The 11,363-nt window shown below is 36.2% G+C and overlaps 2 protein-coding genes across 3 annotated transcripts; both read left to right on the top strand.

The window, feature by feature from the left end:
* The first annotated feature begins 12 nt into the window (after positions 1 to 12).
* On the top strand, positions 13 to 2,114 carry LOC124299777 (vacuolar protein sorting-associated protein 29). Its single transcript, XM_046753135.1, has 4 exons — positions 13 to 164; positions 278 to 469; positions 690 to 925; positions 1,015 to 2,114. The coding sequence occupies exons 1-4, from the start codon at positions 162 to 164 to the stop codon at positions 1,130 to 1,132; spliced, it is 549 nt and encodes a 182-aa protein (XP_046609091.1). The 5' UTR covers positions 13 to 161; the 3' UTR covers positions 1,133 to 2,114.
* A 1,514-nt stretch (positions 2,115 to 3,628) lies between these two features.
* Positions 3,629 to 11,132, top strand: LOC124299770 (sarcoplasmic calcium-binding protein). 2 transcript variants are annotated; one of them, XM_046753125.1, is made up of 7 exons: positions 3,629 to 3,886; positions 6,464 to 6,580; positions 6,953 to 6,967; positions 9,006 to 9,173; positions 10,189 to 10,329; positions 10,474 to 10,554; positions 10,832 to 11,132. In XM_046753125.1, exons 1-7 carry the CDS (start codon positions 3,746 to 3,748, stop codon positions 10,976 to 10,978), a joined length of 810 nt encoding a protein of 269 aa, XP_046609081.1. In that variant the 5' UTR covers positions 3,629 to 3,745; the 3' UTR covers positions 10,979 to 11,132. The 2 variants fall into 2 exon arrangements, with proteins under 2 accessions (XP_046609081.1, XP_046609082.1); XM_046753126.1 differs by lacking the exon at positions 6,953 to 6,967 and having other exon boundaries at positions 3,630 to 3,886.
* Positions 11,133 to 11,363: the final 231 nt, after the last annotated feature.

Here is an 11,363-nt window from a genome sequence, read left to right as displayed (position 1 = left end):
AAACCACCAGCCCCACATGGTGGGTTTTTCTTGAATCTTGTACTGTCAGTTGTCACTCCCACTTCCGACACCACCTCTGACATTTAATCGAGTTACTAATTATTGTCACGGAAGAAAGTAATAAAACACTAAGCAACCGTAAAGCTATCAACTGATCAACCATGGTGAGCAACGCAGCGTTACTCTAATAATGCTTAATTGAATAACGAGAGTTTGGAGTGCTCTAACCTCAAATCAACTGTTTTCACTAGTAATAATCACTCTTGTATTTATACAGCTTGTATTAGTTTTGGGAGATTTACACATTCCGCACAGATGCAGCAGCCTGCCTAGTAAGTTTAAAAAACTTTTAGTACCAGGCAGAATACAACACATATTGTGTACCGGAAATCTTTGTACCAAGGAATCCTACGATTATCTCAAAACTTTGGCAAGTGATGTTCATGTGGTCAGAGGAGATTTTGATGAGGCGAGTATCAAATAATTGTTTGAATAAGATTAGAGTTTGTTACACCTTTGTACGATGTTTTATTAATGACCTATAGTTCAAGTGAAAATTAAGAATAGAACTTTTCCTAGTGCAAATCCTCAAGAAGTCGGAGAAATTTATTATGAAGCTTGAGTAGTTATTCTATATTAGAATAATGTACAGATTATCTCATATGTGTATAACTTTTTAATACGTGCAGAACCTTAATTACCCAGAACAAAAAGTTGTTACTGTTGGACAATTTAGAATCGGCCTCTCGCATGGGCATCAGGTTGTGCCATGGGGAGATCCGGAATCGTTGGCTCTTATTCAGAGGCAATTAGATGTTGATATATTGATATCTGGCCACACACATAAATTTGAAGCTTATGAGCATGAAAATAAGTTTTACATCAATCCTGGATCTGCAACTGGGGCGTACAATCCTTTGGACACGTGAGTTCTTCGTATATTGAAAATCCATCATTGTATAGTCTTCACCTTAGTTTTCCGCGCCTTACGTTATTTTTTTAAACTGGTTTTAGGTCAGTTATCCCATCATTTGTGCTCATGGATATTCAAAGCTCAACTGTGGTAACGTACGTTTATCAGCTTGTTGGAGACGAGGTCAAAGTGGAGAGGATTGAATATAAGAAAAGTTAGAATTTCTGCATAATGCATATATTTACGAACAATAAACCAATACCGATTGTTTTAAAAGATTTAAAAATCATGAATATGCTGGAGACTAGTAGTCATAAGATAAGAAATTGTATATTTAATTTAAATTGGTTATACACCAAAACCGTGTCTGATTTGGTGAAATCTAGATATATTTAACGGTATGTGTATCACGCATATAAGTATCATTTTGATGTATACATTAGTAATTAAAATCGCGTTAATTTTTACACAAATAGCTGCTTTTGGCAGAATGCCATGTATAAAATAATTTACGATATCTTTATATTATCATTTTCTTGATAGCGATCACTATAGTTCGATTTGTGTTATATTATGTTATATGTACAATATTGTTTTCAATATTTGTCATGTTTGTAAAATGGACATATTTCAATACATCTTGACATTTGGTTATCAAGTACAATATCTCAATAAACATTATTTATAATGCAAATCCGGTTCCTTCAAATTTCGAAGCAATGAAAGAGTCTGTACTGTAGTTTTATTTCGAATCTGGGTTCTCAGTTGAAATTTAGTGAAAATTCGTAGCACTAACAATTTCAAGTTTCTCCTGAATTTTAATCCTGAATTATAAAATGGAAATGTATTACAAATATCAAAAATCAGAGTCAACATATCTTTTCTGCTATCAAAAAATTAATCTCGTTTTGTTTAATCTGTAATACAAAGTATAAACGAATTTTGCACACGCAGTCAACGTTATTTTTCAAAAATCATTTGTATTTCTATAAATTTACACACAAATTTTTTTACGTTACATGAGATTTCTTAATATTTGTAATATATCCATTTCGAAAGTCCATGCGTATTTATTTACGTACTACTTGAAACGAACCAAACATGTTATATCAATATAAGGTCGCATTTATACTAATATTGTCAAATTTGTTGAAACTTTTCAAAGTTTGAGTAAGGTCAAATAAAATTCAATTCACGAATACAATCAAAGCGTGTAGCGCACGCGAAAGGTGCACTTATGTCGAATTGGACTTGAAGTCAGTTGTTCGTGATTTTCAGTTTGAATGGTAACTTGGTCATTATCAATTCTTACCTTGTTCATTATTGAATATTGGACGCTTTTCATAATTTTTTAGTTGATCACAGAAAAAAAAAAATAAATAAATAAAAGAATAATTTAAGACGGTCCAATAATTTCTCTATTTATCACTAGTTGGGTCAGTCAGAGTAGAGGGTTTAAACATGGTAAAAATTGAGTGTTTGAATATTTATTTCATTTCTTGGTCCGTCGGAGTTTATCCACTGTTCGTTTGTAATTCAGCTGCGTCCAAAATCGTTGGTTTCCAATCTCTGGTTTCCAATTTTGCTATGTTCAACCGGACTTTTGAAATCGTTTCAATTCTCGGTGTCCAATCGGGCTGTGTTCAATAAATATCTATGTCCAATTAATCTCGTGTTCAATAGAGCTTTCGATTTTTTTGGTGTTCTGTCAGATGCTGTCCAAACGAGCCTTTTCCGACGTTGCTATGTAGTGCGGTAAGGATATTAAAATATGAAGATTTCAAAGTTTTAACGTTGAAAACCATATTTTGCACGATTTCAGATATGTATATTGCTGATGCATTATAATGAGTATTTTCACGGTTCAAGTAATTTGATAAAAGAATTCCTAAAATCTAACATTGTCGCCAAACTTGTTATTTAAATTCAAACGCATCGCGTGTTGAACAATACTACAATCTATCCATTCGAAACTAACTTCACTATCTACATTGATATATTTATCGAACTTTAAAATTAGGGCATATTCCGCGAATATACACAGAATGATTGCAATTTCGTGCAAGTGTGATACACATTGTTTATATACTAGAATCCCAAACAATTCAATGAATTCGAATGAATTCAGTAAATTAATAGCTTGCATAGTATACTTTCGAGGTATTAATATTAATGCATGATACGTCCACTGCTCAACTTATTATTATAGATAATCGGTACTTATTTGTTTACACTCTTTGTGCTGATCGATGCTAAAACTTGGTCTAGGACATGCGAATGAGCACGTAAGCGCAGTTCTATGGTAAACAAGTATCTAGTCTTGTTCCGCACGTATTTCTCATTTTTCATGACGCAGTTTCTTTATTGAGAATGCGTTTTGTTCAATTTTCTAATTACACATCTTATTTGAGTTCACAGTCTTCATTATTAGTGTCAAATTCGACCTTCGATAGACGAGCGAATTGAACGTGCTTTCCAATGTCCAATCGAAGCGTGGAAGATAAAGGGCATTATATGTATATTATCTTCACGAAGAAAATAAACAACGATAACTCCCGTTTGGCGCACTTGAGTGCCTGCATGGCTTCGTCGCGTTCGTATTACGGACTTGAATACAAATAAAACTATAGAGAGAAAGGAAGGCAAAGACGACCATCGGACTCAAGGCGCATGCGCACAAGGGGGGTGGCTCGTCGTCCCTACAAAAAGAGGAACGCCATCGAGCGAAGGTTTAGTTCAAAGTAAACGATCGTTTCAATCGTCTCATACGAAACTTTATTCGATACAAGATAAGCAGATTGTTGTAGTAATTATTCAAACGTTAATGCAACAATGGCAACTGCCGTATTCTTGAGGGCAAGTCTGCGACTTGCAATGGCACGGGGTGTTTTGGAAAATACAGTGACATCTGCAATGTCTACAGCATTCATAGGAGCTCGAAAGCCATCCATTAATTTAATGGAACAGCCACAGGTCAGTAATCATTTGTTCCATCGAAAATTGTACCCAGTGGCGTGCCATAAAATGAATAAGCTTTAAAATTATTGCAATACATGTCCCATCACTTGAAAACATTATTCTAAACAGTATTATTAAATATATATATAATTATAATGTCGACAGACAATTACCGAAGCTTCGCATGCAATCGCAATGCACTCGCCAAGATAATTCTACGGATTCATTCAGCTCGTTACATTTGTATTACCTTATTAACATTTTTTAATTCCTACAAGGTGTTAAGCTGAAGTGAATTCAATTTCCACGCACCTACGCTTATCACAATCCATTTGTGCACGCGCACGAGTTGTCGAATGCAGGTCATTGTATCAACGCGTCCCCCCGCCCCCACTATTTACAGGGCAAATGTAGTGAACTTTTCGATATATATATATATATATTAAATATAATTGTTACGATTCTGAGATATGTATTATGAGAAAACATGCAGTATACAAATTCGTGGGTGAGAAAATCATCATTCAACGGATCACGCATGTAACAAACATTCCTTTTCTGCCATCCCAATTTTCGAAGTGTTACTATTGAGTTACTTATGTTATTGCTGATATATTGTCATCGCAATAACATTCACTCGTGAATATAAACCCAATATTCGAGTTTCTGAAGTTATCAATTATTTGAAAAAACTTATTTGCATCAGAGAATTTACGTACATTCATACTTATCATATTCGTTTGAATCCTGTGACCTAAATCATCATGAAATGAATAAAGATTAGATATTATGTATCCAACGCAGCGTTTCTTTCTGCATTAATTTTCGCGCACCAGGCTGAAATCTTCACCTGCTGCTTACGTGAAATAAAAATGCATCGTAGGTTAGTGACCTGGCGACGGACCGGCATCATTGTTTATTTACGCTTTTGCGTCACACTGCTCTCTGATCTTTTCGTTATCGCGGCGTGGCTACGTGAGATTTGGGCCGTACGTCCCACACTTGAGTCAGACTTTGTTTACATCCTGCCTCTTCTGAAGAATAACCATATCACGTACCAATAATGTTTTCTGATACAGTACAATGCATTTGCCATTCTGCCTTTTAATCCTCTATATCCACGTTGCGACTTACCAATCCGTTTGAAAAAAAGATGTCAATTTTTTCAGCTCAGGGTTTTAAATATACGTACGAAGATGGCTCATACTTTGTCATTGCCTTGGAAGTACTTCGAACATTTTTTTAAACCATCAATATATACATCGAAAGTTCTGACCAGTCGTCAGTATATAGACAAGGAAGTAGTCATCGCAGCGGTTCATTTGAAGGTATTCCCTTCGTCATTGGCTCATCAGTGTCGCATAAACAGCTGCCGCTCATCTGAGCCTGATAATAGTGCATCCAAGTCCCTCGCCCTTTCCAGTAAAATGTATATCTGGTGTTAACTCCAGGCCGTCAGAGGCAGGAAAGGTTAAGGCGGTTAGGACTTTTCTATGATATAGAATTTAGCTAGAAAAATTCGAGTTGCGATCGTAACAATTTTTAAGTTGTAGGACGGTTTGGGACCAAGACTCGTGGCAAAACTTATTATCTCTGCGACCCTTTGCAAATTGAAAACTAACCGACCGGCCTCTTCAAAAAATGCCAAGGCAACTGTCAATGTTCCATAAAATCCTTAAACGTGTATGCGTGTACGTCCTCGGAAAATTTACATCGTTCAATATTCCATTTGAAATTTATTTAGCAGGTATGACTTGAGAATCAAAGCAGTCCAGAGGTGGAATTTATGGTCACAACTCAAAGTCGCACGTCTGTTTTTACTTGAGACTTGCTTTGCGTAATTCACGCGGCGTTAATAAGTAGGTCGATTAATTAATGCTGTCATTATCTTTCGAATGTTAGTTATTTTTAGAAGCAATACGATTGACTACGCGGCCGTACCGTTATACTGTACTTGTATGGTATTTAATACGTACAGATTTTAATTGACGAAGTTCTTAGACAGTAGAGCTGCTGCATTTGCTTTGTCTAAATATGCCTGTCCTGCATCTGTCTAACGGGTTAACGAACTACTGTAAGCCTTGAGCCGTTCACGCCGGCCGCGGCAGCATGGCGTCAGCGTGACCTGCAATGGCAAACACACTATCGCCGACTGGTAAATTTTAATTAACGATGGTGTTTTTAAAAATGATTATAATAGAGGATAATGTAACATGCAACAATTTTTTATCTCTGCTATCGCCGATGTATATCTCGTATAACGTGCGGTAAAGCTATTATTAACATAGTACACAGATCGTTCAGTCGACTATTCTGCTTTTTGTGAAGCGGCTTTTTCAAAAATCGTGAGAATTTTACACAAGCTGAAGGCACGTGGGCATAAGTATTAAATTCAACAGATAGCCGCAAAGTATGCAGGCTTCCAAACTTACGAAATGTGACGCTTTCACTTGAGCTGCGGAGAGAAGACCGGTTTATTATCTATCCGAAACTCCTTGTGACTGAAACTGGAATCGTTGCATGTTCGAGTTCGTATTCGTTAGATGCATTAATATTAAATACCAATTTCATCTTGATTTTCCTCTTTTCCAGATGCCTCAGTTGACGAGGAGGTTCTATAGTAAGAAGATTCACACGCGACCTTCAACATCTATCGATTATGAAAGTGATAGCGATTCCGATAACGATTCAGACTCGGAACGCGATCGGGTAAATATTTAATTTTTATCAATTTTTTGTTCTTAAAAATCAATGTTTCATTACAAACGTTGTACCGGTAAAGTAGGCATATTTTGTGAGACGTCACCTACAATATCCATGTATCTTATTCAAAGCTATCTCCCTAAGAATATTGTGAAAGTAAGCGTTAAAATGTTTCAGGATTCTTTCAATCTGATCAAATCTGTTGGAGATACGAATATTTTAGTTATCTGCACTTTCGAAAATACACAATTTTCCAAAAGGTTTACGTTTTTGTAACATTCTCGCGGACAAAAAACAAATTTTTTTGAATATTTCAGTTGATTTCACAAATGAACTGTCCTCATTCTTTTTTCTTTCTTTCCATCCTTTAAATCGAAGACTCAGAAGTTACAGGTATTATTAATTGTAACGTTTTTGAAAATGCGAAAAATATACTGAATCGTATCTCGGATACGTATTAAATTAAGGAACAACCGAATGTACGTCAACAGTAATTTTTTTCATAATACGTATTTAGGGGTAAAATTAGGCAAAGGATTTGGGATTGCGATCCTCTGCATTTAGGTGAAACGAGATGATATTTCTCATAAGTGTTTGAAACTAGATCCAATTAAGATTGGACAATTCCGTTGTGTATAAAGTGCTTCGCTTGGTATTTATCGGTGGAACTTCCGTTAACGATGTATCTACATTATCGCATGTGACGACCTTCTACGAGGCCTTATATTATTGTGTTTTTTATGGCGGCCCTTGAGCAAAAGTGGCCTTCAACTACCAGTAACTCTGTTTTTAACACTCAATCTTAGATGCAGGCGTACGGGTTAACGAAACGGGTTTCTCGCAGCGTTCACTCCAACATGGCATCTACAAATCGCTGTATATATATGCATGCGCAACATTAATATATGCGGGTAGGCGGATTAAAACGGAATCGGATTTTTGCGGGGGCCAGGAAATCGATTACTATAAGTAATTTTTTTTATGTGGGACATTTTGTTAAATTATAGCCATAGCGAATTAGCAGGAATTTATTTCTTAGTGTTAAAAATACCGTTGAAATGTCCGTGAGTTATCAAGGGCTGTACAAATGTTAGTTGAACGTTGAAAGTATATCGCTCTCTGGTAGCGACACGTTATATGTAATCAAACACTCCGGCAACAGTCACACGCGTCAGATTGGATTTTCTATGCGCTTGGGCAAGTTGCACTGTTTGACCCTCGATGTCTTGAGTCGTTGTTCTGATATTTATTCTCGATCATTTCATCGATTTCAGTTTTGTTACCTTTAATATTTTACGTACAATCTTCTTCGTATGCGTTAGACGACTCGGTCGACTCGAATACGTTTTAATACGTATAAAAACGAGCTATTTATCTAGAAATGAAAGACAGCTTTTTCTTCAATATCATAATCATAATGATAATCATAATAGAATATTCATGGTGGGATATTAAATAACGAGGGATGATCGACACCACCATGCCTCCTACCACCTCGTTTAACATCGTAAACTGTAATCGTTACAATATAGAGGACATGACGGTATTTCATTCTTGCCATGCGATTAAAAAGCCGCAAGTTTACTGCTTTGTATCCAGTATACATTATCGTATCAATTCAATTTGGTGCCTGTTGCGTGGAGAATGCAGTAGCAAAGTCATTTATTTAAATACATGAATGAAAAATAGTTCCGTTTTGTGATAGCCATAATCAAATGTTTATACTGACACTATATCGGCGGTAACAAAGGACACCAACTCTTTACCTATACACGTAGTCATTGTATTTGTATCAAGAATTACAATGGACTTAGCTTCGTCCATTTGAAAATCTCTAAAATAAATCGCCAATATTTTATAAACAGCATTCGACTTCGGAAGGTTTCTAGATTTGCAATTTTCCAATTTCAGTTATCTGTTGAGTTCGGTAATTGCGAAAAAACCCATTTTTCACGATCAGACACCAAAATAATTGCAAGTAAGTTTTAGGATTAGTTGCAGTACTGATATTTGTTGTCAATGTTTGTATCAACATTTACGTGCGTGTTGTTATAACATGTTGTAATATAATGCGCTTCGATTACTCTATCTAATTATTCCATACCGTTATCTGGAATCACTCGCCTGGAGGGATCTTTGGCAAAAGTTAAACCATTTACTATATAATGTCCAATATGTTTTGAACGAGGTTATCGACAACGGTTGACAGTTTATCGGCTTCATAAGGCCATGAGATACTTGTATGTTTTGAATATACCTATAGTTTGTACGAGCACTGAGTGGCCTTCACCTACATAAATTCTAGCATCTGAAATCTGCAATCGCGTGAATAATTCAAACCGAAACATTGGCAAATAAAACGAAATAAAGTTAACGGATGCACTGTGAAACTTATCTTCGACCTCCTTAACTGGCGAAATTGTGTTTTCAGGGTGAATCTGCTTTCTGGAGACGAAAAATGCGCACACTTCACAGTCACCTTGATGTTAACAAGGACGGAGTGATTAGCTACGATGATTTCATGCTTCTAGGCGAAAGATTTGCTGACCTGGGACATCTCGGACCGGACGCCAAAAAAGAATTCCAGAAAGTCCTCGGTGTAAGTGAATTACATGTCTTTCCGTGGACATAAGTCTAGAGTATGTAGATTTAGAAATAGTAATTTAAATTTTACTCCTGGATCACAGCCAAGGTATATTCAACTATTTCAAGAGTAAACTCCTGCCCATGTATGTGTCGTTTGGCCACGAAGAAACTTCTCGCAACATTAATTTCCCTACTGACTGGTAATTTGTGGACACCTTGTACACTTTGAAGATATTTCTTGGTAAGAATAGGAAAACCTAGTATATTTATAATATTTATCAGTATCAAAATATTGGAATCTTTTATTTATACCAAGAAATATCGTCAAAATGTACGAGGTATCCATAAAGTTACCAGCCAGTATAGAAATTCTTGTTACGAAAAGTTTTTCCGTGTCCAGATTTACAAAAATATTTATATTCCCATTAATTTAATTCTATATTTCTCTATCTATCCATTCCATCTATTTGATTTCTGCAATTTGCATTTCAAATGTTGACTGTTGAGATTTGGAATAGCTTTATAAGATCGAGTTCATGATCCTAACAATTTTAATCTGACGTGGACAGTCACGTAGACTGCAGAAACAAAGTACGACCTTCGTTGTATAATTTATAAGCTTGTACCTTTCTTGTACCTTCTGGAGAAGCCTTGGCATTAGTCCAAGACCTGAGGTGTTGATTACATCGAAAAAATCCTGTTTCAGACTCCAACACCTAATCCCTTACCACGTACTGAGATATTGTGCAAACAGGGTAAACAAAATTCAAAATCCATATTGATTTGCTGCAAATATGGTGAAAAAAACTTCCTCACGGTCGTTCCGGTGATTATTCAAATAAGATCTAGGTATACATTAACTTTTGTGACGTTAGAGAAGGTTTGCCCTTGACGAATCTCAATGCTTGTTTTGCGGATATTGACATTTTGTTTTGAAAATGAGAATATTGTTTGTGAGCCTTTTTTGAATATCTTGTTTGTTTTTAAATACTAAATGGTTATAGCATAATAAAAGTATGTTTTTACAGGAAATGTGGGAGGAACAGTGGGGTGAAATAAGCCCTTACAATCTTGTTGGCGTTGAAAAGTATCTGGACGAAATGCACCATGTGCTCAATGATAAGTCCCTCAAACGCAAGTGTCACAATTTCCTGCCTTATTTATTTAAGGTAAGCCCATCCTCGATCAGCCGTAATATACGTGCGCATAGATTTATGTTGAATAGCTACGCTACACTGTCCGGAGTATTTCTCATGCTGTGGTTGGATAAAAATATCGCCAATAGATTAAGCATTCATGTATTATTTTTCCAGGCTGTGGACAAGGACAAAAGTGGCGAAATCTCGGTTGAAGAGTTCAAACTCTTTTTCCAGTGCTTGGGTCTCACCAGTGAAGTAAGTAGTATTCGGTGTCTCGTATTTCGTAACTATTGATGAAAATTCGAAACGGTTAGATTGAAGTTTGTATAACGACGAGTTGGAGGATGAACTGTACAGTCCATGTGCATGCCTTCTATGTAATATTACGTGTGTTTTTCGCCGGAGTTGCATCTTTCAAAACAAGCAATAGTTCACTCGGTTTGGTGTCAAACGGGTTTCCTGCACCTGTTTAAAATGGACTGATGTATAATGATATCATTGAGCTAATTGAGGTTTTTTCCACTATTACCAGAACGCCGCGGTAAGTTTCAGCTACATTGACACCAATGATGACGGAAAGCTTAGTCGCAAAGAGTTTGTGAGACTAGGAAGAGACTTCTTTCTCACGGAAGACCATACGAAACCAAGCAAGCATTTCTGGGGCCCATTGGTCGCCTAAGGAACGCTGCGAAGCATCCAACTCATAATCACCAGGTCTTCTGGATTTTATCATGACAACGACAGTTCTGTCATGCCATTACGTAGCTAAGATAGGTTAAATCATCTATGTAAATAATACATAATAGTTTTATACCAATTAAATAAAAGCAATTTAAAAAAAGATGACACAACTGATCAAACGTTACAGCCAAAAAACGAAGGATTTCCGTCGTAATATTTCTGTTGTTGGTCGAACGCTCTTTCTTGTGCGTTTGATGGTAAAGAAAAACTAATCTTAAGCTATGATTAGTATTGTAATATGTTTATGATATTATACGTTGACTGAAGAATATGAAGACAGTTGCCCTAATAGGCTTTGGTGCGATGACCGAAAATCGTCGTGC

The sequence above is a fragment of the Neodiprion virginianus genome, chromosome 3 (assembly GCF_021901495.1).
Source record: "Neodiprion virginianus isolate iyNeoVirg1 chromosome 3, iyNeoVirg1.1, whole genome shotgun sequence".
Taxonomy (NCBI): domain Eukaryota; kingdom Metazoa; phylum Arthropoda; class Insecta; order Hymenoptera; family Diprionidae; genus Neodiprion; species Neodiprion virginianus.
Note: the sequence above shows the minus strand (reverse complement) of the source record. Positions and strands in the feature narration are given on the sequence as shown.